This window comes from Cuculus canorus, chromosome 13 (assembly GCF_017976375.1).
Source record: "Cuculus canorus isolate bCucCan1 chromosome 13, bCucCan1.pri, whole genome shotgun sequence".
In the NCBI taxonomy this organism is placed as follows: Eukaryota; Metazoa; Chordata; class Aves; order Cuculiformes; family Cuculidae; genus Cuculus; species Cuculus canorus.
The window spans coordinates 9,714,866-9,742,464 of record NC_071413.1 but is presented as its reverse complement, the minus strand read 5'-3'; the positions used below and the strand labels follow the sequence as shown (position 1 = coordinate 9,742,464).

Here is a 27,599-nt window from a genome sequence, read left to right as displayed (position 1 = left end):
GCCTAAAGGTCTACACACGGTCTACAAACTCTCTAAAAAGCTACCCAGGGCACGAGATCTCTGTTACTGAGCTGCACTGTAAATTTCTGTCCCATTTACTTTCTCAGCCATACCTGGGTCTTTTAGCATAACTGGTTCTGAGCTTACTTGGAGTTTGGTAATGTCATTTCAGTTGCTGAAGTCTGTGAAAGTCAGGATCCTCTTGGCTTGCAGAAATGAAAACCAAGGATCAGCACAAAAGGTGCTACGTTTCCGAAATGTAACAACAGAGAGAGTAAAAGGTGGACAAAGGTGGTTTCTGCTGCCTCCCATGAATGCTAACCCAGAACCCGTGCACCTCAAGAGTCCAACCCTTGCTCCAAAGCAAAATAGTGCTTTAAACATCCTGAAAACACAGTGTGCGTAGAGGTGCAGACTTCAAGCTCTTAGCAGAGGAAAGGCTCCATGGAAGTACAACTGCACAGATACAGGAGCGTTTCTCAGGAAAAGGAAAGAAAAGTCAATTGAAGCTGATTTGAATCAGCTCTTCTTTTAATTGGTTCACAAGCAATCTTTCTATTTGTGCACAAGTTCCTACATTTCTTTATGAAGAGATCAGTTCTACAATTTTTTCTCAAGAAAATCAAGGAGCAAATGATTCGGGAAGCTAAAGTCAAGTTGCACAATCGCGTATCCCTAAAAAGAGAGGAAGGGGGAAAAAAAGTATTACATCATTGGTTTATGCCACACTCCCAAGAAGGGCTTTGACAGACGGGTATTTCTGAACTCTACCTACCTTTCTTGTGATGATCTCAGGATTTCTGATCTCAAATAGGTTAATCCCTTTGCTGTTCAACAGTGAAGTCAAAGCTGTTTCAATCCCTATGGAATCAGTAAACCCATCCGGTTACAGGTATGGCTGTCCTGGCTTGCTGTTCATCGTGTACTGTGACCTTGTCTACCTGTCGCCCAAAGCTAATTGTGCCCCAACACCCCACAACCTTTGGCCTGATCGAAAACTCCCTTTTCCTTTGTCCCAGCCATTTACAAAGGATTCTCCAGGGGAACCCAGGAGAAACTCACATCAGTAATGTCATTCCCCCCCGGCCACCAGCCCTCGGGGTCATTGATGTATTTTTTCACTGCTTAGGTTTAGGAGATCTGATGTATGAAGTGTTAGGGACTATGTTGGCACTCTTCCAGAGGGAAAACTTACTTGAAATCACTTCTGGAATCCCTACGACTGAGATCATTGTCTGCAGGAAGTTTCTTATGGATGGGTCATTCTAAAAGCCAGAAAATTCATACAAGAAGGTTTTAAAGACATCATTTAGACACAAGAAGCCTAGAGAATATTTTCTTAGGACTTACCCCACTTGAATCAGCTCTGCAATCAAAGGTTTTAAACTCTATCCTGAAAGGAGAGAAGCAGGGGGGAGGGGAAGAAGGTCAGTAAGGGCTGCAGAAATCATCTTTTTGTGCTGCGCTCAGATGAGAGAGCAAGAGACCACAGTACCGACCTGGAGTCCGATGGGTGCAAAATTAGTTTCTTTTCTGCATAGGCAGCTTGGATAGTGACCGTGACTTCCTGCACAGAGATAAACAGCAGAGCTGAGATGTAGCTCATTTTGCTTTATAGCAGGGAGTTGCATTTGGAAATTCTAGTTTACTTTACAACCAAGAGTTCAACATCCTTCTGGCTTTACCTCCAGGTATTGCTAGAGATTTCAGTTCTCCATTTGCATGCAATAAAATCCTCCCTGACGCCCACACCCTCAGTCTGTGGGACCCTAGACTGGCTTATCCACAGGAATGACGCTTTTGCCACTTTGTGAAACAAATTCTGCATAAGGGTGGAAGTGCTTCCATAGGCAGTTGTTTCCTATCTGTCTCAACATGAAAGACAATCATACTGGCTACGGAGAGGTCAGCCCCAGGACAGCCAGGGCTACCACAAGAAGTCTCACCATGGTTTTAGCTTTCTTTTTTTAATTTGGTCATAAATGCAGCCTCTGAATTCTGACCATTTAGTGTAATTTTCTTGCCTTTGCTTGTATGCAAATGCTTGTTAGAAAGAACATTTTGTGACCTGATGGCAGGTCACAACCAGGGGTCTGGGCAGACCAGGAGCAGAGCACGTCCTGAGAGCCATGATTTTAAGGACCACCTCTAGTTCAGTGCTTCTGCAAGCCTACCAGAAATTTGTTTCAAGGTATCACCAGGAGCACAAAAAAACAGCTGTATGTATTTCCCCATAACACCCTGCTGACACGGGGTGCTTGAAGAGGGCAGGAGGGAATTTAACACTTTAAATTAGAGAGTCTGGTCTACCCTCAGGCAGGAATTTACCTTCATGCAGTGTTCAGTATCCGTACCAGCCCATAGTTACAAGGCTGGACAAACATATTGCTTTCTTGTGATGCTGTCCACAACAGCAAAGATATAGGTGTTTCTTTTTTCTGCCTCCTTAGGTTTAGTATAAAGCAGTTTAGGGTAGAGCACAGTGTGAGCAGGAACTTTCATACAGGCATACGTATAGGAAAAAGTTATTTTTGAGCTTTGCATTCTTCAGAGCCATATCTTCATTTCAGAGAGAAGCACCTTTTACATGGGGGAAAAGCTAGAATTTGGGAACGAGAAGATTTCCAAATAAATACATTCCCACGGTGCCTTCATTCTCTCCTAAAATACCTCAGCTAAAGAAGTTTCACAATGTCTAACAGATTAATGTAGGCTCACCAGAGCTTCCTGGTGCTGCACTTACCACCTTGCACACCAGCATTGTGGTGGCCCAGTAGAAGAGGCGTTGAGCCAACACAGTTGCTATCATCATTCCCAGCCTCAGATTTGGAGGAAAGAGGTGGTAGTGTTAAAAGGAACTGATGTTCCTTCTCTACCTCCCATTGTTTTCCCACCACCTGCTCCTCAAAGGACTCCCTGCCATTACTGTCCCTGAGCACCAGGAGTGGTTCAGACTCGGGGCAGAGCCTCTCCCAAGATCTTCGCAGTCAGGAGAAGCAAGAACTGACCTTCTCCATGTACAGAACAATCAGGGGCTCTTCTCCTGCAGGAAAGACGCTGACCTCCACTGCTACCAAGGACTTCACAACAGTGCCTTCAGGATGAACAGAGATTTGGGGATGGGCGAGACTCCACACCTTGGCCACAGAGTTATTATAAGAGATGTCTTGAAAAATCTGGTCAAATAAGGAGCAACAGGAGAGTCAGACTTTTTCCATACCATAGCCCAATCTCGTGCCAAGTTGCCACACAGCTCCATCCCTTTTGTAATCCCCAGTTCCTCCTCCAGTTCACACAAGCCAAATAACTCAGCTGGGTTTCAGGGAAGCTGTGCCCAGCATAGAGGGTGGAGAAATCCTCCTCGTAGAGCACAACATTTTCTCCATCAGCCCTTTTTTTCCCCCCCCATCAGGCCCACCCAAGACTCAAGTTATGGAGGGAAGGACATGAGATGTTACAATGCGACAGAATCCATTCTACAAGTTCCACTTTCAACACAAAATTCTAAGAACAGGACCAAAAGATACCATCTGCACTGCCTTCCGCTGTGCTTCTGTGTCTTCCATTTCAAACAGCGCCTTCAGAAACAAACCAGAAACAGATTGTAAATAAATGAAAGATGAGGTGATAGTTAGCCCTGATTTATGCTGGATGGACCAGAGCGCTGAGGTGCGGCTTGTGGCCAGTTCAGCAGCATGGCCGAGATCCTCGTAAGTTCACCCCCTTTCTACCTCAGTAATCACAGAGAAAATCACATCACTTTACAATTCAGAAGACAAGTTTTCTGTCAGCTGGTTTTATCGCCTTAAGGGTAACACTACCTGGTAGCACATACTTGCTAAGAAGGTACCGATTTCTGACCAGGATCATATCTAGTGATTTCTGTCATCTGCAGAAACAAGCTCTCAGCAAAAAACAATATTTACAGAATTTTTTTAGTCTCTCTCCAAAATATTATGTATGAGGTAAGGAGGGAACCACCCCTGAAATAGTCACCTGCAACTCCTCCCCTTTGATGGTCAACACCAGGCGCTTATCTAAGAATGCCGCTGAAGCCAGAGAGTTGAGGATGTGTTCGGACAGCCAGAAGTAGAGCATTCGGGACTCAGTCAACAACGACGGGGAGAAAACACTGTCAGTGAAGACATCGGAGTAGTTCTTATACAGGACAAGGCCCTTAAAAGGAAAGCAAGTACGTTGGTCACTACAGGCAGCAGGGAGACAGGACAAAATGTCAATACCTGCGTTTTCCTTGCAAGGTAAAAGCCTGGCTGGCTTGACCCAGAGCAGAGAGCAGACTGCTTGGCTGGGTGGAAGGCTGGCATCAGCCCAACCAGCAGCACTGCACAGCAGCGAGGGACCAGCCCCTTCTGGCCACTAGCGAACATCATCACCAGAAAAACTTTGGTCTCCGAGCAGCTTGGGATACTTTACCTTGTGATGTGATTCTAGGTAATTTGCTTTTATTAAAGGAACTGATGCAAGGGAGATATCGAGTTTGATATCTTCATCCTGGACAAAATTTTCTGCAGGAAGAAAATACAAAAACCTCACACCAGCAACATGACCATAAACAGAGTTGGGATAGTTGCTTTTAGGACTTGCTGTGGAAGCTGACTGGAATTTCCAAAAGGACACAAAGCTAGGACTGTGGGGTCCCACTTCTTTGGGTACTAGTGTTGACCCTGCTACTGCTCACTGACCCAGTTTCTCCACAAAGAAATCTGGGTAATTACTCTTGGTTTTACATTCTGCTCCTTTTCCCTGATATTTGAGACTGGAAAATCATCAGCAAACAGATACAGATGCTGTAATATCTCAGTCCAAATATTCCAAAGCATGCTCCTGTCTTAGCTCATGCTAGTCCTTATGCAGCTATCCCTGCACCTCTGGTCATTGCATAATGAAGGAGAAAGACCTTTTGAACTGAAAAGTTTCTCTCAACCAGTGCAATCACCTTGAAAAATCAACCTGATGCAGAAAATTCAAAGCATACCATTGCTAGGGTTTATGTTGCTGTTGTCTGAGGGCCTGGAATCCCATACACATTTTCTAAGCGTTTCTTTGACAGATGTGGCTACTGCCTTGCTGGGGCTCAAACATTGAAAGTCAAATATAAAAAAGGAGAGCAGAAACCTAAGGATATTTACCTGCTAAATCATGTACAAAATTTGCCAGCATCTGGGCAAGAGAATTGATTTCATTGCACACCTACAAGAGGAAAGGAGAAAAAAGCTGAAGGTGAGGGTAGAATTTGGGGTTGTGGAGTGGAGCTGAGATACATGGTGAGACCTGGGGGCAGTTGCTCAGAGTCTGGCTCCACTAGAGATCCCAGTCTCAATGCAGCCTCCCACCTCGTCCAGGCTGGGGGTTTTGTGGATTCTTTCTATTTGTCTTATTTTTCGCAAGCACTAGAAGTGTATTGCTATTATCTTGTGGGCACATGTGAGCAAAGGAGTGTGTAGCATACAAACTGACCTTTTCTCCCTCTTGCAGGTAGCAGCTGACCTTACCTCACTCTTGAAAACAAGCTTCAAAGTGAAGGAAATGAAATCTGTGAAGAGCTGCTTCAGCCAGCCTGGCCTGCACAAGACAAGGAGCATGTCAAGGGCCAACCAACAATCCCCATGGTGTGTGACACCTGGGCTGAAGCGCTCAGGGACCAGCAGGTGGGCAATCAAAGCCTGATTTTGAAGGGGGACAGACTCACTCCTTGTCTCCTTGGAGATGAAGCGTCAGTTTGTGGAAAGACAGGTAGCAGTCTGAGGCATCGGCAGCCACTTGGTCCTTCTGGCACACTGTACAGGATGAAAGGAAAATAGAGCTGATTTGCTCAAAAGCACTGAGGACAGGTGCTCTTTGCAGACACTAAAAACCTGGGGCAGGACATGACTGCAGAGGAGCAGCCAGGGTTCCCTACAACTCTGGGGGTGTTTCCAAGAGACCCAGCACCCTGCAAAGTCAGCGTAGGCAGGGCTATCTTGAACCTGGATGGAGGAGTTTTCAGCTCACAGCTCCAGACGAGCTAGTCTACCAGGCACCCTTCTTCACGCTTCTTTTGGATACCTGCCACCTTTACTAGCTCCTGTCATCAGGGACTTGGTTGTCCCCTGACATCACCCTGCAGATGGGTGAACCTGGAGAACCTGGGCAGTATAAGCAACCCACAAACCAGAACAGGGAAGGAATTTAGCCATATTGCAAAAAAGCTTGGTAATTATAGTATATATATATAATATATATACTATATATAGTATACTATATATATAGTATAGTATATTGTCTCTTCATTCTAGGATCTTCATGCTGTTCTTCTCCTCTTGGGAGCTTGTCAGGAAAATGTATTTTGAGGCACATATGAGAGCCCACATCCCTCTTATCCCTTGTGAGGGGAGAGCATAGTTTGCCTCTGTCCCTTTCTAGTCTAAGTCTATTGACTTTCTGAGGAAGAGGTTTCATTTCCCAGAGCACATCTTGGGCATGATCTGGACGCAGCTGAAAAAGTGGACTATAAGGATGTTCAGACCTCCTGCACCAAAGCTCTTATTTGACTCCCTCTTTTGAAAGGCCACCATGTTTTTTCAAGTCATTCTGAACAGCAGGAGATAAAAACTCATCCTGAAAACAGCCCAGAAGGTCAAATCATTCTTCACTAGCTGCTGGTGTACACCAGCGTTACTCGGCTAAAATACTAGCTTCCTCTGCTTGATCTGTTAAAACAATGAGGTCTTTAAGGGTCATGTTTTCTCCTGTCCTGTGTGCTCAGGGTGGCAGAGACTCATTTCCAACATCCAGATGCCATCTGATTCCCATGGGGATGGGCAGAGCCGGCTGGGGCTCGCTGCCCACCACCTGGTCCATCCTGCTGCTGTGGAGGAAGCACGCACACAAAGACCCCCGCAGCGAGCGATCCTCAGTGGTTACTTACTCAGTTTAATGTTTATCTGGAGGTCAATGGAAGTCTCGATTTCAAAGTCAACTGAATGGAAAAGCTGCAGCCTGTAACAGCAGAAGAGAGGACATCTAGCAACCTATACCAGGAGCAGCATCTCCCTGACCACTCACAGCTGTGGGGGGGTTATAACACCTCTCACATTAGTCTTTGCACTGCAGTGTGCAAAACCCCGGCATGCCCATACTCTGGCTTTAAATCATAGCAAACCACTGCCTTAGTGGCACTTAGGAGCATGAGAGCACTAAGGCCCCTCGTCCCGAAAGTTTATAGAGCAACAAAGGGAAGAGGACTACTTGTACGCCTTGGCCATGATGCAAGAGTGAGGACAGAAAGGCAGAAAGCAAGACAAGAGCAGTGACTGGGGTAAGCAGCACTGCTGCCGTATGGAATCACGCCTCGCTCAGGCAGTAGGCAATGCTGCTGTTGCTAGAGAGCCAGAGGAGCGCAACCCCTCGGCATCTCCTCGCACCATGGGCAGCAGCAAGAGCTGGGGCTGAAGTGCTCGGCAGCAGCCAGCCCCCAGGTACTTACAACCAAGCCCCGGCGTAGCCATAGGTCAGGGTCCCTTTGAAGACGGCAGTCACATTTTTAATGGCAATGTGAATGGCATCGTCCTCCTTGAGCTCCACCTCGCTCTGCTCTATGGACAAGTCATTGACCTGGATGCTAGAAACAACAGAAATCCAGTCTGTCTCCAGCCCCAGGGCTGTTTGTTGTGACTGGGCAAGACAGATTTGCTCCTGAGGATGTGAGATCTCTAAGGGGGCTGTGCCAGCTCCAGGAAGCCCTCAGGGGCTTTTGTAAATCACAGGGGCCACACACAAGGACAAAGATGCTTTCACTCAGCCTTGGTGCGCTGCTCCTCTCCCTCCATGTTTGGATATGAAGTGGGGGATTGCTTTAAAAAGGAAAAACGGAACAACACGCTGTAGAAACAACTCCGTTTGATTGCAGCCCTCCGTCAGCCACAGTCACCGCAGGAAATCTCTCCTGCCTTTGCACCATTATATTTGTGGCCCCCAAACAAAAGTTAATAACGCAGCAAAACCCAGCCTTGTTTGTCACAAAGTGCAGCCAACTGACATCCTGCTGACAAGGGTCCCCTTTCCCACTCAATGTGCCATGGGCACCATCTGTCGGTGACGAAGCCCTGGGAGCTTCAGCCCACAGGGAGAGCGCTCCCCATCTGTGTTATCAGAGATGCGCTCCACACACTGCCTCACTGCCTGCCCACCCAGTTGGAAAAGCTCTTAAATGATTCAGCAGCAGCCTAAACACTAACATGCAAATTGTCTGCAAGGCAGAGATCAGAAAATATGTCTGTTCTCATCCAGACCTTTGGTTTTACCAGGAATCACTGGATCAAATCTCCCTCTAAGGCCAGTTCCTGCTTCCCATCAATCTACGCTTCCCCTGGCACAAGAGACAGAGATACTCACTTGGTCAGCCCGTAAGCCACCTTGCCGAGGAGACGCATGGACCTTTCCCCAGTGATATTTGGGAATCTGGCATTCCTGAATGCTGCTTGAATGACCTGTGCAGTTTCCTGGTTCACTGTCAGGGGAAGAAAAGGGCAAAGATACCAAACTGCAATCTCTCCTGGCTGCCAAGGTGAGCCCGGACCCTGGATTAAAGCTCTACAGAGGAGTTCTATCCAAGGCATTGCCATTAGATTAAGGAGGCCCTAGAAGTAGCTTGAGAGCAAATGAAAAAAATAATAAACCCCTGAACTTGAGCAGCTGATGGCAGAGGGGACAGCAGCACACGCGGCTCAACAGTCGCCAGTGGGGCTGCTCTCAGGGAATCGAGTCCAGCTTTCACACACCTCATCCTCACCTTAGGGGCAGATTTTGGGGAGGTCGAGGCTGTGCCCATCCTTGTGCTGCACAAGCTGCTGACTTTACCCCAGTTATTTACTCTGTTGCTGCTTGCTTCCTTTGCAGTCAGCTGTTGGGTCTTCAAAGGAAAACTTCTGAGACTCAATTTTCTGTACCAGTTTTCCTAACGTTATCCAGCCCATTCCAGCCTCAGCCTCTGGCACACAACAGTACAGGATTTTTTCCTTACAGAAATGGCATCTCTTAGTTTGGTCCAACATTCTTCTCTGCATGTACCACTCTTGGAGGGGATGGGACAGAGCTGTTCCTACTCTCAAAGCCCCAAAACCTTTGCAAATAAACCTTTGCAAATAAACCCATAGCAACAGGGAAATCCTGTTTCTCCCCTTCTGCACACCGACTCTGAGAGATGAGATTGCAGCAAGGTGACAAATCACACACACATTTGTCTTCCATCCCATCAGCCCCCTGTGAGGGACACTGCTAAAACTTTGGGCTAAGGAGAGGTATTGGGGACCATTTTCTAGCTCTTTTGAGAAGTAGTTCCCGTTCAGTTCAGGTGCTCCTGCGTTAACCTGTGCTCCCAGGTAGGTATTGATTGATCTTACTAGATGCACAGTTTTCATGAGAGACAGAGAAGCAAGAACCCCCCTCACTTGTCTTATCCTCACTAATTTCTCCTGGTGAAGAGAAGAAAATGCAGCCCTGTACAGCAGGCACTTACACAGCAATGCCGCAGGCTTCGTCATCCTGCAGACAATCCCGGTGACTCTGTAAGGGAAGGGCCCAAACTCACAGGCTGCTGATGCGTGGATGAACACTAGCAAGATCTCGAAGGTTCCCAGCTTCATCCCACCAGCCCAGAGCATCCTCAGTCAGAACGGAGAGCACTGATGAGAACTGATTCTGGACCTCAGCAAAGGCTGCTTTCATACCTCCGAGCGGACCTTGTTCAAAGCAGGACATGACCTGCTTCCGCCGGTTATCAAAACTCATCACACATTTCCTAATGTTCCTATAGTTTCCTTAACACTCTTCAAGTCGCACGCTGCCTTCCTCCCCCAGCAGGAGCTTGGGCTGCAGGACTTCGCTCTCCTGCCAAGAGTGCTTTAACTCAGCGCATGCATGCATTTAGGCGGGTGGGGAAAGCTAAAGGGGGTTGAAGCCTGGAAGGGGAGTCAAAGGAGCAGCCTCACACTCTGCTTCCAACAAGTTCATTGTTTGCTCTTCACACAAAAGCACCCCATATTTTGCAGTCCTGCAGTAATTTCCCAGCAAAACTCTGTTCGAAAGGTACCTCCACTGATTTAAGCACATTGTGGGGAAACAGAGGGATGCTCCTGGGAAAGACACCCCTCCTGCTACTGCTCAGTGAACCCATATTTCTCACATCCCTGGAGGGATGACCACAGGACTGAGATGTTCCTTGTCTCTCAGCTGCGTTTGTGGACCATCATTGGTTTGCCACTTTCCAGATGGGGAAGAACGTGCCAAGCTGGAGCTTTCTATGCACCTAGCCTCTCACCTGCTATTTGGGAAACACTAGAAGCCCGAGTTCACATTCACTCCTCATGCACAGCTGCTCTACGCACCACCACCACCCTGCATCCATGCTGTGATGCTGGGGCCCATCCCAAAACAAGCTCTGGGGAAAAACAGAGTGAGGTTGTTTCAGCAACAAGGCTCCCAACAGCTCTAGTGAACCACTTTGCCAGGAAATACTGATGGAGAAGGAAAAGTTAAATCTTTGCAATGCTGCAGGAGCACACTCAGCCCCCTGAACGAGACCAGGTGCCAGCCTCCCTCCTCTCCTTGGCAGATGCTTCATCCTCCCTGAGCTGGGTGAGCACATTTCCTCCAGGAGCCCCGCTACTCGGCAGCCCCCACCCTGCCCCACTGTTTTCTTCCTGAGTTGAGAAAGTGAACGCCCGCGGGTACCCCACAGGAGGCACTTGCGGTCAATGACCCTCTGAGGGAAACTGAGCATCTGCAGGCTTCCTCTGAACTTCTCCAGGCGAGTGGCATGGTAGAGCTAGGCAGGCTGCCTGCTGTGAGTTGATGCTGCGTTACAAGGGAACAGTTAAGTGTTGGAAACACATGTAAAGATAGCATGCATCTGACCAGTATAACTCCTGTATCATAAAATCACTAGGTTGGAAAAGACCTTTGACCTCATCAAGCCCAAATGTACCCATCCACTATTAAACCATACCCCTAAGCAACTCATCTACCCATCTTTTATATACCTCCAGGGATGGTGACTCAACCACATCCCTGGGCAGCACCTGCCAGTGCCTGGGAACACTTTCAATGAAGAAATGTTTCCTTATGTCGCATCTGAACCTCCGCTGTGCAACCTGAGGCCATATGGAAGCCCTGCACCTTCATCTCAGCCACCATAGTATCCTCACTGGCCTGGTAGGAGGCATCTTTACAGGGAAGCTGCAAATGGCACAGACACATTACAGAAGGATTTAAATTCAAGAGGCTTTAGCCTTGTAACAGCTCTGGTTTCTGTCCTTCAGCTCATAGTTCTCGCGTGCCCAGCCCTCCCCAGCAGCTCACAGATCCAAGGATGTTGGTGGAGTCACAAAGGTCTGGGTTTCCTGCAGCCACAGCAAGAGCAGGTGCTCCAGGCACCGCAGCACAAACACATCAGAGGTAGCAAGGCCTTTAGAAAGGCAGTCAGAGAGCCTCTGTGCTGCTAGGTGACACACAGGCATGTCTGCCTGCACTCTCAGCACAGATTTCAGCAGCAGGACACACTCTTGTTTATTGCAGTATATACTTAGGAGTGGTTTGTGCAGTGCAATTTCTACCAGAACAAGTCTGGAGGGGACGCAGTAGCAGGAAAGCAGCCCTGCTGAGAATGGTATTGGTCACCGAAAGCAGGACAGGGCCCTGGAGGCCACCAGCCACCCCTCTGCCCAGAGCAGCTATTCATACCAGCATGAAGGACAGGGAAAAACAGGGCATTTTGATACAAGGGTATTTATCACTGGTGTCCAAGTGTAGATAACAATAAAAAGACCAAGAACCCAGAACCAATGTGCTGGTTGTGGTAGATCTACTGCATTCACGATCCCCCTACGGACCAGCTCCCCTGCCCTGTCACCACTTCAGAGGCTGCTGCTGGCAGATGACTTGAGCTGAGAGCAAGGGAGGACAGGGGACTGTCAGGCATTGACCTCACACAGGAACAGGAAGACTAGAGACGTTCTGCCTACAATAGCAAAAGTACGTGGAATGTGGAGATGCTGCAAGCATCCCTGCCCTGGAGTAACCAGGCAGGGGCCAGGGCAGCAGGGACACAGCAGCCCACCCTCCTCCTCCCAGTACAAGGTCAGGCTAGCAGGAGGCAGGGCAGCTTTAAAAACCCAAAATAAAGGTTAAATTTGGCTAGGAGGAGGGAGGGCAGGCTTTATAAACCCAAAGAAAGGTTAAAAGGCCATGTGCTTGCAAAGGGGATACTGGAAGATGTTCTGATTAACGTTTGCTGTGTAAGGCTTTTTCTGAAGGCCATGCACACATACAGATACTCACCACCTTGATGGGGATTGTCCTCTAATAGAGATTGGTTTTCCCCCCACCCTTTCTGGAGCAGAGGTACATCACAGTGCTATTAATCTTCATGCTGCACTGACCCAAACATTCAGTGTTACCCTGCAGCTGCTTCCTGAGATAGCCTTCCAGGTAGGCTGGCTGCACTCTGCTCCATCAGCAGAACAGGCTCCAGCATCATCTCTGGGACTCAGGCAGCAAGTCAGCCCTGAGGTGGCAGGAGGACAAGCCCAAAGCTGCCTGCTCGCTCCCATCATGCATAGACACAGTGCTCAGCAGCATGATGTCCCGGTCAAACACACACATCCAGCACCAACCAGCCCTTGGAGGCTGCGGCCATATATCATGCTTGTCCAGGCTGCGCTGTCAAGCCCCAGCAGCAATAATCTTGGGTTCAAGAGAGACTCAGCTTTGAAGAGAGGTTGTTTCTTACTGTTAAGAATTGTGACTTTGCGAATTATGAGATTAATTTATTCACTACCAAATTTCCAAACCTATCAAACGGGAGTCTTAACAGACTGTCATTTGGGAGGCTAAACCACCCATAAGGGTTTTTTTCAAGCAATGAAATTTCACATGGTTTTCCAGGAAATTCTCTTGAAACCAACCTGATTTTTATTGTATCACTCATAACCCCCAAATACCACAAAATAAGCTGGAACACACAAGCAGACCTAGATGAGCCCAGGCTTTTCACAGCTTAGGCTGCCATAGGCAGCTGGGTTGAAACCTGGACCCAGCTGTATTTCTGCAGCACTGACTCTGCACTGCAAACCCAGACTAAAAAAAGCAGCCAATACAACTTTCAGTGCTAATATAAGCAATTCCAGGTGGTTCCTCTGCAGCACAGGCCAATGAGCAGACACAAGAGACAAACCTAGAGCATCTCCTACCAGCATTCACCCAGCTCTCCTTGGCAAGCAGATGAGCATTGGCTGACCTCAAGCCCCCCCTCCCCAGGTTTGTGACTTCAACTGTACATCAAGCCTGGTTTTACCATTACCCCATTCCATTTGATATTCAGACAATATTAAACACTAGGAGACATTTCAAGAGCTGGTCTTATGAAGCAGAGGGGCTGGGAAGATGCAATGAATGTGCAGTTGGCAAGTTTGGCAACAGATAGGGCAATTGCCCTGAGATGGCCTCTGGTTGGCAGGAGAGATCTATGGGGAGAGGCCCCTAGGATGCACAGCTCTGCAAATCCCACCGGCCTCAAACAGCTAGAAATGGATTGCAATGCACTTTTGCTGGGCAGGTGCACAACCATTGGGATGTCCCTGGCTGCTGAGAATAGGGACAACAGGCACATGCACCCATGAAGGAGCTCTTTGAAGGAAAGGGGAAGGCAGCCCACACACAGCTGATCTGCTCAGTAACAACCTCATTCTCATGTTCTATGGGCCAAGGACAAGAGCATTGTTTGGTGACGAACAGGACCTCAGTGACTCCTCAAACAAGCAGCCCATTAGAGGCAGTGAGAAAAATGCCAGAGATAATACAAATACAATTCTCCCTCAACTTGTTTTCCAGCAGGACAGAGACCTGCTCTCACATGGGGCCAGCTGCCAGAGGATTTCAGGAGCCAAAGCCACAGAGCAGCTGTTTTCACTCTGTTGCTCCTTGTGCTGCCCTATGGCCCACCACCACCAGCCCCCTGGGACACCCTGCACCAGATGCTCGGTGCAGCTGGGCTACACCAGTACCTTTGCAAGCTCTGCTTGCAGGCATGAAGAGATTTCAACTAACAGCAGAATCACTTGGCTTGATGCATGAGCCAAGACAAACCCAGCTTCCTAAACCCATAGCCTTGAAGTCCTTTCTGTTCTTTGCTACTCCAGCACTTCTGTCCCAGCACAGGGTCACATTATTCCCAGAAAAATCACTGGAATGCCTACACTTCTTCTGTAGCCTTGCTTTGGAAGCTTCAAGGTTCATTGTTAACTAATGCCTAACCTTAATTCCCTCAACTAATTCAAGGCCCATGCTATCTCACTCACTGCTAGCACACAGGCTGTATCACTTTCCTCATCATCACAATTTACTCAGCTCACTGTTTGCATTGTTGTTCTTCTAGGCAGAGCTGCCTCAGTTCCTTCCACTGCTTCCACACCTCAACCATCCCTGTTCACTCCCAGGCAGTCTCAGGCAAAGCTGAGCCCTCCTCTGGTCAGGATCAGCAACAGGAGTCAGGGCCACACCACAAACACTGGGCTGGCTCAGGCACTGGTGCTCTCCTCCCTCCCCGTCCTCCTGCCTGGGCACAGCACCAGCCATCATCTCTGTGGAATTACACAGCAATTAGTCAATAAGACTTGCCCAGAGTCCCCTACTGTCACCACAGCTCCCCTCCACCCCAATGGCAACAAGAGGTACACATTTCACTAAGCCTCACTACGTCCCTCCAGTGAGATTAGCTATGCTTAGTTTCCCAGCTAATTTTAAACCAATCTGCTTGCTTGCAGGAGTAGCAAAAACCTCAAGACAACAAAACAGATGTTTTTGTCTCTAGTAACTTCTCAGATCAGATGTTACACAAGTAATCATGCTCTCTGTCCTTGCTGCTTAAGCCAGTACCAAAACAGTTCACTTCCAGCTGCCAAGAAATACCCTCTCCTCCCAAGACTGGGCCCAGACACATCTCCACTGAGGCACACTGCTGACATATGAGCAACAGTGAGATACCCCAGAAAAATTCCATCATCCAAAGGCAGAGCAGAGGATAAGGTAAACTTGCCACTAACAAGATGAGTGGATGCCACCTCCAAGAACAGTCTCAAAGGCTTATGAGTATATTCCAAGTAACAAAACCCACCTTCTCTCAAACCACTTCATTCTAAATATTTACAGAATTACTTTATTGCTGAATTTTACCACTTTGTCCTACCCATCCTCGCCAAGTCTCCAGCAAATTGAAGATGTGGCAGAAACATTATTTGGTAAGAAACATTGAAAGGAAATCATTGTTCAAAGCCAAAACATCATTATGATTACGCTTGCTACCACAGGTAACACCAGCAAATCATACCTAACAGTCTGACTTTAAGTGCAAGGTCAGGTGTTACCGGTTAGGCTGTCACAATTGCCTGTACCAGCTGATAAAACATTCCTAAACAGACAGACTGGCCAACTGCAGGTAGCACTGAGGAAAAGCATTACAAGCTTCATGAATAGCTGTTGTTACTAGAGCTGAACACACTTCTCCCATTATTTGGCAGGGGAGGAAATTAAATCTTGAGTTTAAGCTATCTCAATTTGGCAATATAACATTTAGCCTGCAACCCTTCCAAGGTAATTGCTTATCAAAGAGGTCACTGTCTTTGTCCTCCACTTTGTCCTAGAAGAAAATTGCACCATACAACCTTCACAGGAAAATATTTACACAGAAAATTTAAACTATTGTTGAAGCAATTTAACAATAGACCTTTCCTAAAAAGTCTGCTAATGCATATCTAGCAATTTTTATATTCTACACTCAGTGTAATTGAAATAGCATTTAAAACATTCCCACAGGAATCACATTGCACAGAAGAAGCCATGTGCTTCTCTAACATTTTTTGCACACCTGCTTAGAGCTTGTGTATCTAGTACACAAGTTATAATGCCAAGCATCTACATAGGTACCAAATCAACACTACAGAACAAAGTTCTTTGGAATGAGTTCAAGCATCCTGGTCTCTAGGCTGTAATGACTTAAGGCTTCTTGCCACTTCATTTGCTCAGTCAGTGAACACCAGAGAAAGTGCCTCTGTCACTCTTGGTTTGGAGTTGGTATCCAGTTCACTCAGAGTAAAGCCCATTGCAGTTCCAGACTAGGAGACAGGTGACAAGTCAGTTGCGGGTCACACCAGGCCCTTCTGGAAGGAGGGACGCAAAAAAAGTCTTGAAAAAAACCCATGCTGTGTTCATAAGTGAAGGGTTGGCCATCTGCAGTTCTTGTAAATCTCGTCCATCATCGGGAGGTGCCTCAGGTTCATCTGCTCTGCCTGCATTTTCTCCCTGCTAAAATAAAGGGTATTTGGTAAGCAAGATCATTGCAGAAATGAGTGAGTCAGGTGTAGAACAGCACATTTTGCTACCCAAATTCCACTGTCAGAATATAAAGGGCATGCAAGTATCCTCAGGCAACCACAAGCTGAAAAAACAAGCTGTACCCTAGTGTTGTTGGTGGTTAACTCATGCTGTGTGTCCAAGAACAGTTTAGGACAGATGTGAAGCACCCAATCGGGTAAGCTACATATTTATGATTAAGTGACTCCCACTGACATCAGCCAGAAGCGTTAGCTTGAAATGCAAGACACAGATTGCTTATATCCTCAAACACCATCACCAAGTGGTCTTAAATACCACCTTCAGATACAGTGCTCAGCCCGTGCCAGACCACTCCACTAAAACATCCTAAGGACCAGAAACCACCGGAAAATAACATTCAGCCCAAGATAATTTTTAAAAGAGAGTAGTTAAAATACAAAGGAAGGAGTAGGCCAGCAATTTCTGTTCCATGAAAGACAGTTTCTGATTAGATTTTATAGAATAAAGTTTTTGCTACTACATTTCATTTGTAAACTGAAACTTCACAGGGTTTCAAGCTCATGGTTTAAAAAACCACCAAGACTCTACCTGCAAGTTATTGTTCTGGTCCTGGTTTATTGCAGCTTGAGGAGGAACATTGCCTGGAATGGGCTGAACTGGTCTTCGTCTAAATGGGAGCCATCCAACATGGTGCCTAGGGAAGCCAACAGATTGATATTAGTATTGGTTAAAAAACACTCCATGTTACAGCAACACAGTTTGAGTAGCATCTGACTGCCCAGAGCTGCAGACAAAGTTCAGCACTTTGAGGGCTCAGCCTGCTGGAGGATGCTGCTAGAGGTACACAGAGCCTGCTCGCTTACCATACTATATACACCCCTGAGTAACTACTCTGTACTCACCCTAAACAAAACATGCAAAACAGCACTGTCTTACTGAAAAAAATCATGGGCCACATAGATCTCTTCAGAAGGTTCATAACTCTACAGCACCTGCACTTTGTAACCCATAATATAAGCTGCTGAAGTTAGATTTTACAATCGGCAATTCAAAAGCATAAGGACTTAATGAAGCAGTTAATTTTCGCTCTCCCAAGTCTGCACACAGGTTGAAAGAGCTGTTTGTGTCAGCTGCTCTGGTTTCAACCCCTACATCTCCAAACGGATTCGGAGGCCTGCAGCACTTGTTTCACTAGTGATCAAAGAATTTCAAGGGACAGATTGTCTCTCGGGCAAGATATCCCAAGCATAACAACTGATGGCCCATTATCTTTATTGTACCTTCTAATATTTACCCCCCATCTCTCCCTTGAGAGAGGTAATCCAGGACACTATTCTGTTTGGCTTTCTCTGCTCTCCAGAGTGGCAACAAAGCAGGAAAACCCACATGGGTACACGACTTGGGCAGCAAGCGCGAGACCTTTATCCCAAACCTCAAACACTTGTTTCCCACTAAGCAACTGTCCTTCACTACACGGAATCTACATGTCCATCTGCTCCCTGCTACCACACTGCTGGGGCTTTGCACTGACAGCTACTTAGTTTTCAAGTGGTTTCCTAAGAAGAAAGTCAGCCACACCAGAAGCATTGGCACAAAAGGATCACCCGCTATCACCCAATTTCACTGTCTATACTGTTTTTCTAAATTCTGACTTATACAAGGATAGAGGAGTGGTTCACCCTTTCCAGGTGCAAGAGTCATATGAAGCTCAGCTGTCAGAAAGCTGACCACAATACAGAGCTCAGTGCTGCAGTGAAACATCTGAATACAAGAGTAAACGTTAATAGCATACACTTACAGATACATCAGCACAGTGCCACCCATAACCAGGAGGAATCTGCTAACGCTGGAGTAGAAATAGATAATGTTGACAAAAACATAGAACAGTGTTGCTGAGTAAAGCCAGTCCAACCAATCTCGATTGCCATCCTCCTCCTCTTCCCCCATGAGGGGACCCCCTTGGGCATTCATCCGCAAGTTCTGGTTGGCCACTGCATTAACCTGGGCAGCAGCATTCTGGTTTCCAGGCTGGTTTTGTGCAGGAAATGGATCTGGGAGAGGAGCTTGGGGTGCCACTGGTATCTCCTGAGAATGCTGTGCACGGGATGGATCAGCAGAGGCAGCAGCAGAAGCCAAGCTGAAATCAAAGCACACCAAGTACAGGATAAGGCTTAGCCAAACCTTTTCACACAGCACAGGCACTGAAAATTTATCTTTAAGCATAGTCAAATCACATACAGGTAATCAAGTTTAGAGACTACAGGCGATTTAAAGACAAGTTTTAGTTCTGCCCATGAGAACAGTTGCAAAGTGACTTCAGCAAGTCAAACCAGGCATCTTCCAACTTTATGAACAATAATTTCAATAACCTTGCCAAAAAATTCTTTAGAGCAATCTGAAGGTAGCCTGGAAGGCTGCCGTAAGTCTCAGCTTCACCTTTAGCACTGATTTCCAGATAGTGCTCTTTAAGCAGTCAGAAAAGTGGTGAAAAGCTAAGGGTCATCAGCAGGATTACATCTACTCTACAGACACCTGCCCTCACAGCGAAGGGAGTCAGGAATCTGCCACTTCCAAGACTCCAAAGCACTGGCCTGGACAGTAAACCAAGCACCATGTGACAGAGGTACATTCCCACACCATTCAGCATAAATTTCAACAACAATAGTCTTCCAACCACCATGGAAAGAGGAAGAACTAACAGAAGCTCTTTATTTCCTTGTACTGCAGTTTCAATTTTGGACAGAAAACTTACTATTGCATGTAATATTGTCTTGCATAAATCTGTTGAAGCCAGGACATCTGAAGCATGCTGTAGGTTGTATAAGCAGAGAAGCCAGGAGCCACACGTTGGAAGGGAGGCCGAGGTGTTTCAAGCCTTGGTGAAAGTTTGAAAACATTTATTAGCCAATACTGGACAAGCTGCAAGAGTCATTTATTACAGGACAATATAAACAGCTTCTGCCATTTTGTGCATCCAAATGCAAAATTCTTCCTTCTCAAGTATTAAAGACATCTCTACCCACATGAATCAAGGGAAGATTTTCAACTAACAGAGTAATGCGTTTTCCTTTACCTTCTTTCATGTCTACTTAAACTTTTATATATTCTCATCACCTTTGGCCCACATATTATAAACTCAAGACAGCATGTGTGGCATGAGGGGCTGGCATCCACAAAGGCAACATTTTTCAGCCTGGAGAAGAAAAGGCTCCAGTGAGACCTCAGAGAAGCCTTCCAGTACCTAAAGAGGCTACAGGAAAGCTGTGAAGGGACTTCTTACAAGGGCCTGCAGTGATGGGACAAGGCGAAATGGCTTTAAATTGGAAGGAGGAAGATTTAGACTAGATATTAGGAAGAAATTCTTCACAATGAAGGTGCTGGGGCACTGGCACAGGATGCCCAGAGAAGTTGTGGCTGCCTTCTCCCTGGAAGTGTTCAAGGCCAGGCTAGATGGGGCTTTGAGCAGCCTGGTCCAGCATGAGGTGTCCGTGTCTGTGGCAGAGGGGCTAGAACTGGATGAGCTTTAAAGGTCCCTTCCAACCCAAACCATTCTGTGATTCTATGATCTTTTTAAGTCTCAGTGATGCACGTAATCTTATTTACCTGTTACTGGCGTCTGCTGAAGACTGGCCACCAGAAGAGCATCTTGGTCTTTCACCATTTGAAGAAGAAACAGATGGTTCTTGACTAGCTTCTGACGATGGCTCTAGCTGACCAGCTTTAACCTAGGCAGAGCAAGACAGTGAGGTTTACTCAGGACACTACACAAGCCTTACGCTAAAAGGTTATATCACACTGAATATGCTCTTGTTTTACAACTGTTACACAGCTCACACTTTGTCCTGCATGGTATCTCTAGGCACTGCTTCAGTACTGACACTACTCTTGGGCCCCAAGGACCTCCACCTGTGCTTTAAGGCTCTTAAAACTGACTGGTACATAAAATTAACTTGATGTTACTCTTCTCTTCCACCAGATCAACACCTGCAGTAATTTTTACATACACAAACAGGTCCCATCTGGTTATAAAAATGTAACTGCAAGAAACAGAGGGAACCGTACTCAAGACAGTCTGACTTCCCAGCTCCGGTAAGTTTACACTTGCATGCACAAACTACTGTACACAGAAGTCAAGAACTGTTCTGTGGCGATACATCTGTGTAATATCCAGACCAAAACTGGCTCACATCTACCAACCGCCAGACACAGGTAGGATAAGCTCAAAATGCCTTTAATGGGGAATATAAAGACATTAGCACACCTACTTTAATGTAAAAATTGGGTTTTGCCATTTGCACTTAAGTCCAATAAGGACTCAGTTTGAGCACTAAGGCTCATCTTCAGCTTCCTCTCTACAAGCTGAGTCATTAATGAGAGCGGTTAAAATGTCTTCAGCTAACAGTCTTCTTCCCTCCCCACACCCAGAGGCACAGTCTGGAGCTGCTTCCACTTTAAAATGTTTCAGCTCACAACCACAGTCTCTGCCCAAAGGAGCCTGGGATGGAGGTCAGACTCTGTTTAATAAAACTGAATTTAGCAGAAGGCATTACTCCTCTGAGGAGTGTGTTACAAGATTATAGTGTTGATATTTCTAGACAGACACCATGAGAATCTTTATCGATGAATGACAGAGTCAATTTTTTGCTTAATCCAAACACATTCTCATTCCCAATCAAATTATCAGAGTAATAATGCTGTTGCATCAGTAGGAAAATGCTGAGGTATCAGTGAACTTCAAAATCTCCATTCAGTACTTCCTATTTTCAATCATAACCATAAGGTACACAGCAGTATGTTAACCCCATATGTGTACCTCTGAACTGGTTTCTGGCACATCTGCAGGACTCTTGAAGTTGTACACCAAATGAAGAGCGTGCAATTCCCCCTGCTAAAATATAAGGGAAGACATGTTAAAAAAGTATCACTTTTCGTGAGGTATTTCAGCACATCATAAAAGACTTTTTATACCTTTGGCAACAACTCTCCCAGGTGATGATGATCAAGCAGTAGCTTCCCAGCATAAATCAGCTTTTGGTCCTCTTCAGGCTTTAAAGAAAGAAAACAAAAGAACAGAATGAGTCGCTCTGCTGGGCACAAGCAAGCACTGACAGCTGGCAGACAGCTGGCCAGAGGCATGCAGCTGGAAGCACCCGTGCATTAAGGTGCAGAGGGAAAAACATTAGTATGAGAACTGAAGTGCAAGATCACCAACGCCGAGGTCTGGATCAACAGGAGCCCAAGCAAAGGGCTCTGTTACATGTTGTCAACCCAGACGCAGCCATGAGTGTTTCTCAGGAGCAGAGGTTTGCAGCGCCATCAGATCTGGCCGCTCCAAGGATGCTGCTAAGTGGCTCTGTCGCAGCCCCCCAACCCCTCCCCCGCGGTGTCAGGGTACCGATCCCGCCTGGCTGCGCTCTCCCCGGCGCCGGGCGGGGCCAGCCCCGCGCTGCCCGCCCCTCCCGATCGCTCACCCCGAGCCCGGTTAACGTTTAACCTGGCTGATGCAACCGGGTGTGGGACGGCCCCGGGGCAGGCGCTGGCACAGCTCGGCCCGCTGGGATGCGCCGGGGCCCCCGGGGAGCAGGGGATTGTGGGGGGACACCGGGAGAGGGAATGGGGAGGAGACGACACCGGGAGGGGAGGAGGAGGAGATGGCGGAGGACGACACTGGGGGGAAAGGAGAAAGAAGAGGGGATGGGGGGACACCGAGAGAAGAGAAGGAGGGGATGGGGGGACACCGAGAGAAGAGAAGGAGGAGGAGGAGATGGGGGGACACCGGGGGAAGAGGAGAAGGGGATTGGTGGGGGACACCGGGAGAAGAGCAGGAGAAGGAGATTGGTGGAGGGACACTGGGGGAAGAGGAGTAGGAGAAGGAGATTGGTGCGGGGACACCGGGGGAAGAGGAGTAGGAGAAGGAGATTGGTGCGGGGACACCGGGGGAAGAGGAGTAGGAGAAGGAGATTGGTGCGGGGACACCGGGGGAAGAGGAGGAGGAGATTGGTGCGGGGACACCGGGGGAAGAGGAGGAGGAGATTGGTGCGGGGACACCGGGGGAAGAGGAGGAGGAGTGGATGGGGGGGAACGACGACACCGGGGGAAAAGCAGAAATAAGAGGGGATGGAGGGGGGAAAACGGGGGTACGACACCAGGGAAAAAGAAGGGGATGGAGGAGAACATCGGGAGAAGAGGAGGAGAGACGACGACACCGGGGTACGGGGCGGAGGAGATGGGGGTGGGGAGGGGTGAGGAGCGAGGGACCCTACACTCACCGGCGCCTCGGGCAGGAGACGGCGCAGCTCGGCCTTGAGGCGGCGCACGGTCCATGCGGACGCGGCGCGAAGGCGCAGGTCGGGGTGCCGCTGCGCGGGGCTCCGCACCAGCAGCGACAGCACCTCCTCCATGGCGGCGGCAGCAGCAGCAACGCCAGGCCGGCCCCAGCCCGCCCCTTTTATAGGCGCGCTGCGGCCCCCGCCCCGCCGCAGGGCCGCGGTGGCCGCAGTTGATTGGTTACCAGGGGAACGGGGGCGGGAGCGCTGACACGTGGGCCAATGGGACGCGGCCCCGCAGGAGGTTGGGCGGGGCCTGAAGGGGCGGGGCTTCGGCGCAGTGTCACCATGGCGACCGTGATTCCCGCCCCCCCCCCCCCCCCCTCGGGCCATGGCAGGGGGACCGGGGAGGGCAGCCAAGGCCCCATGCCTGGCAACGCCCGCAGACACGTGGTGCTGACACGAGAAGCGGTCACTGGTGCAAAAAGTGGAATCATAGAATCACAGAAGGGTTTGGGTTGTAAGGGACCTTAAAGCCCATCCAGCTCCACCCACTTCCATGGGCGGGGACACTTCCCACCGGACGAGGCTGCGCAAAGCTCCATCCAACCTGGCCTGGAACACCTCCAGGGATGGGGCATCCACAGCTTCCCGGGGCAACCTGTGCCAGGGCCTCACCACCCTCATTATGAAGAGATTCCTACTTGTGTCCAGTCAAAATCTGACCCTCTCCGGTTTATACCCATCCCTCCTCGTCCTATCGCTCCATGTCTTGGTAAGCAGTCCCTCTCCAGCTTTCCTGTTGCCCCTTCAGATGCTGGAAGGTCACTATAAGGTCACCTCGGAGCCTTCTCCAGGCTGAACAACCCCAACTCTCTCAGCCTGTCCTCACATGGGAGGTGCTCCAGCCCCCCAGGTCATCCTTGTGTAGCCTCCTCTGGACCCATTCCAACAGCTCCATCTCCTTCTTATGTTGAGGATTCCAGAACTGGACACAATACTGCAGATGAGGTCTCAGAAGAGAGGAATAGAGGGGGCAGAATCACTTCCCTCACCCTGCTGGCCATGGTTCTTTTGATGCGGCCCAGGACACAGTTGGTTTCTGGGCTGCGAGTGCACATTACCGGCTCATGTCGAGCTTCTCATCCACCAGAACCCCAAGTCCTTCTCTGCAGGGCTGCTCTCAGTCGCATCAACACCCATCCTGTATTGAGATCGGGGATTGCCCTGTCCCAGGTGTAGGACCTTGCCTTTGGCCTTGTTGAACCTGATGAGGTTCGGACAGCCCCACTTCTCCAGCCTGTCCAGGTCCCTCTGGATGACATCTCATTCTTCTGGTGTGACAACTGTACCACTCAGCTTAGTGCCACCTGCAAATTTGCTATTTTAGGCTAAAACAGAGTTAAGTTTCATCTGAGTGATTGTATTTTTTGAAAATTAGACAGAATGTCCCTCTGGCAGCGTTTTCTTTCAAGCAGTGTTTTCCCAGACACTGTTGTTCTTCGGAGATGATAACGCTTTGTGTTCAGTGTGATCTGTGCTGAACAGATTTGTCTTTTGCGATCATCTCTGTTTGCAGTGTTTCTCCATCTCAAATACAAGGTCAGGCAGAGCTGGCTCCAAAGCTCCAAATTAGCAAGGGTTCTGACTGTTGTGAAGTTCATAATAACATTAAAATCAATCTTTGGGAAGTAACAGAATATGCATAAGATTTCTGGGAAAGTTTATCCATATGCGTGTAAGTGGGAAATCCATTTTGTCCCATCTCTTGTCTCCCTGCACATGATTGATGGAGATCATTCCTCATGTTGCCCAGGCTGATAAAGAATGCTTGCTTTCTAAAACGTCAAACGAGTCTTCCTTTGAGATGTGATCCGGCACCAGGAGCACCGGTGGTAATAATCCTGATGCACCAGGAGGGGGTTTTAGTGTACTTTAAAACAATCTCGTAGGAGTATGAGAAATCAGTTTTGTCTGTCAGCACCACGCATTTACTCTGCATGTTTCATTAGCTGCCCGGTGTTCCTTGGCAGCCAGACTTGTTGCCCAAAGGCGCGGATGAGTTTGCAGGCAGTACCACATTTTGTAAGTAGAAAAGACGCTCTGCCACGGGGATGCATCACCTCGCAGCTTCCTGGGGAAGAGCTCTGCCACAGGGCATCACCGCCTTTGAGAGACGACAAAATCATAAGGAAATTAACTGAGCCTGTGTCTGGTCCAGAGTACCTTCAGTAGCTGCCAGGGTACATCCTTGTGAGGATGGAGAACATCGGTGGATCCCATTCCTGCTTTGTATCCCTCCCCACAACGAGCACAGCAGCAGCAGGAGTTGCTTCAGAGCAACTGGGGGAAAAGGAGAAAGAAGAGGGGATGCTCCCCTTGGCTGTCCCCACACAGCCTCAGCGCTCGGGTGGGCTTTCCCTCCCCAGCTTGCAGCACCGTGTTCCCAGCAAGCCAAGGAGATGCTGTCAGAGCTGCCTGCCACTCTTGCTCTGTCGGCAGGGACCTTGATCCGTGTCCCCCAGCTCCTGGCGGCAGTGGAAAAGGGAAAGACAGGTGCAGTGTCCAAGGCCACCATTAAGGACAAAGTGCTGTTTTCTGCTGCTCACTCTGTTACAGCCCTTGCTGGGAGTGCCCACAGGAGCCCCGTGGGTGGCTCCTCCACTTTACCCTGTATCAAACCAGGTTCTCAGGCACTGTGTGTGTCTTTTCCCGGGGCTCCCTGTGCCACTGCTGGCCCGTGGACTGAGTGAGCAGCTGTAGTCGCAGCACTGATCCTGCCTCCAGCTCAGATTCCTGCATTTCTCCTGCCTTGCCACGGAGAAGGGGGGTCGGCGCTGGCCTGAGCTGCCCACTGTTCATTCCCTGCCCTCTCTATGGCTGGAAAAACGCCTGCTCAGGGAAACATGCTGCTCAATGCTACCTGAACCCAGCGCTGACCGGGATCTGAGCAGGAGCTGGAGAAGCGCTGTCCTGAGGCCCTCACCAACCTAAATGTTTCTGTGATGTTAAACCTCAGCAGCCCTCTCCAAGGCAGGGGTGCCGAGCCACCTTCAGAGCCAGACCCTTGCTGCCCTCACCCCAAGCAGCCAAGTGGATCTGAAGTCAGTGGACACATCCGGGCATTTGGTAGCACGTGCTGCGGTCCCAGAGGCTGATTCAGAGCTTCTGGTGCTAACACAAAGCAAATACCTGCCCCGATACTTAGCTTAGGTCTTGCTCTAGAGCAGTGGATTCAGGGACACAAGGCAGAACCCCGGATGAAACAGGAGGCGTGACCAGCACGCCATCCCCATTGTCCTGTTGAACAATTAACTCTGATTTGCCAAAATCAGAGATGAAGGTCTACAAGCTTCTTTTGTCACCAGTGGCTGTGTAAACTTTAACCCCTGTTTAAAGCAGGATTATCTCTCTGACCTCAACACAATTACTTTGTGGGTTTTTTTTTAAAAAAAGGAGGGGGGGAGGTGGAAATTGCTGATGAATTTACAGCTCTGTGTGCCCTCCAGCTCATTTTCACCTCATGGCAATCTCTCGACGCAGCAGGAGCAGCTGGTGGAGAATTTGCTGGTAAGCGAGGAGGTGTCCTGCGGCCTCACAGCCTGGCGTGCCCCCTTGGCTCACCCAGGTGCGGTGACGCAGGGGAAGAGGCTGCCAGGAACCGCAGTCCAGCTTACGCAGGCCTGGTGCCGTGACGATGCTGGGGTCTGATGCAATTTTGTGCCGTCCAAAGGTCATGGGTCGGGATAGTACAAGGGTCAGAGGATGGTGTGATTCAGGCAAGCCAGGCTGATTCCTGGGATTTGGTTTGAGGCATTTATTCAGTAGGAAGCACTGCGCTTGTTAGGCACCTGGCTATTAGAAGTGTTTCACAGCGCTGTTGCCTCGGTTCCTTTGGCTGGTGTGGTAGGTTCCTTGGAGCCTCCAAACACGACATTTGTCCTGTTTAGGCAGTGAGGTTGGTGACCCTGGTGCAGGCAGGGAGCTCACGGCGTGTAAGCGTGGCCCCGGCAGAGCTATTTCGTGGCAGGGTACATGGGCAAGGGGCTGCCCGTGTGTCTCGGAGCATCTCTGTGCCCGAACAGAGCCAGTTCTGCCGGAGGAGCATCCCCACGGACACAACCTGCCAGCACCCAAGGAGATGGGCAGCCTGGCGCTGGGATGGCCCCAGCGATGTGAGCGCTTTGCTGGTGAATTTGAGCAGCTCCCCTCCTTCTGCTCGTCTTTCCTACCACTCAGTAAAGCGGCTCAGCCCCCAAACCACTATCCTCCCCCAGCCCACGCTGCTCCGCAGCCGTAACAAAACTTTCCTGCCAGAGAGGGGAGAAGAAACAGAGGGAGCGTGTCACCAGGGGGCTGGAGAGAAGCAGCCCGGGCTGGAAGCGGTCCCTGCTGCCGGGGGTGCCCGGTGACACCGGTGGGGCTGCCGGCCACGGGGCAGAACTCAGCGCTCCCTGCTTTTAATTGTGCCGCTAATAAAGTTCAGGACCACGATGCTCGGGAATACCGGGTCGGGCGGCGAGATGCCAGAAGCCAACCCTTCCAGCCGAGGGACGGGGCGGCCCGGGAACGGGAAAGGAGGCGGAAACGGGAGCGGAGCAGCCCCGGGAGGGGAGCGGCGGCCCCGGAGCAGGGAGGGGGAGAGGAGCCGTGCCCCGGTGGAGCGGCACCGGCCCGGGGAGGGGAGCGGGGCGCCCCCGGGAGGGCAGTGTGCCCGTGTCCGGGCGGGGAGAGCGGAGCAGCCTCAGGGAGGGGAGAGGGTCCACGCACGGCGGGGAGCGGCAGCGGCCCGGGAAGTGGGAGCGGAACCGTGCCCGGGAGGGAAGGGAGCAGCCCCGGAGGGAAGCGTGCCCGTGCCCGTGGCGGGGAGGGGGACAGCCCCGGGCGGGCAGCGTTCCCGTGGCGGGGACGGGGGTACCCGCTCCGCTCCGCCGCCGCCGGCCCCGC

General features: G+C 49.4%; 2 protein-coding genes across 3 annotated transcripts; both read right to left on the bottom strand.

The window, feature by feature from the left end:
• Positions 1–21: 21 nt before the first annotated feature.
• Positions 22–9,749, bottom strand: CETP (cholesteryl ester transfer protein). The gene is made up of 16 exons (XM_054078947.1): positions 9,518–9,749; positions 8,395–8,509; positions 7,487–7,621; positions 6,929–6,999; positions 5,711–5,798; positions 5,514–5,583; positions 5,151–5,211; positions 4,435–4,526; positions 3,997–4,176; positions 3,528–3,578; positions 3,009–3,176; positions 1,500–1,567; positions 1,351–1,393; positions 1,196–1,265; positions 776–861; positions 22–675 (listed from the first exon to the last, which is right to left on the bottom strand). Exons 1-16 carry the CDS (start codon positions 9,660–9,662, stop codon positions 601–603), a joined length of 1,518 nt encoding a protein of 505 aa, XP_053934922.1. The 5' UTR covers positions 9,663–9,749; the 3' UTR covers positions 22–600.
• A 3,187-nt stretch (positions 9,750–12,936) lies between these two features.
• On the bottom strand, positions 12,937–22,818 carry HERPUD1 (homocysteine inducible ER protein with ubiquitin like domain 1). Of its 2 annotated transcripts, none has more exons than XM_009571225.2 (8): positions 22,656–22,818; positions 21,355–21,432; positions 21,200–21,274; positions 19,990–20,111; positions 19,139–19,261; positions 18,185–18,523; positions 16,975–17,080; positions 12,937–16,353 (listed from the first exon to the last, which is right to left on the bottom strand). In XM_009571225.2, the coding sequence occupies exons 1-8, from the start codon at positions 22,785–22,787 to the stop codon at positions 16,186–16,188; spliced, it is 1,143 nt and encodes a 380-aa protein (XP_009569520.2). In that variant the 5' UTR covers positions 22,788–22,818; the 3' UTR covers positions 12,937–16,185. The 2 variants fall into 2 exon arrangements, with proteins under 2 accessions (XP_009569520.2, XP_053935011.1); XM_054079036.1 differs by having other exon boundaries at positions 12,942–16,356.
• Positions 22,819–27,599: the final 4,781 nt, after the last annotated feature.

Coding starts and splice junctions, on each gene's coding strand:
- HERPUD1 (XM_054079036.1), bottom strand. CDS start 22,787: ATGGAGGAGGTGCTGTCGCTGCTGGTGCGGAGCCCCGCGCAGCGGCAC. Junction 21,433..22,655: donor GTCTCCTGCCCGAGGCGCCG/GTGAGTGTAGGG, acceptor CTTTCTTTAAAG/CCTGAAGAGGACCAAAAGCT. Junction 21,275..21,354: donor TGGGAGAGTTGTTGCCAAAG/GTATAAAAAGTC, acceptor CTTATATTTTAG/CAGGGGGAATTGCACGCTCT.
- CETP (XM_054078947.1), bottom strand. CDS start 9,662: ATGCTCTGGGCTGGTGGGATGAAGCTGGGAACCTTCGAGATCTTGCTA. Junction 8,510..9,517: donor GAAGCCTGCGGCATTGCTGT/GTAAGTGCCTGC, acceptor TTCCCCTGACAG/TGAACCAGGAAACTGCACAG. Junction 4,177..4,434: donor ACCTAGAATCACATCACAAG/GTAAAGTATCCC, acceptor TTTCCTTTTAAG/GGCCTTGTCCTGTATAAGAA.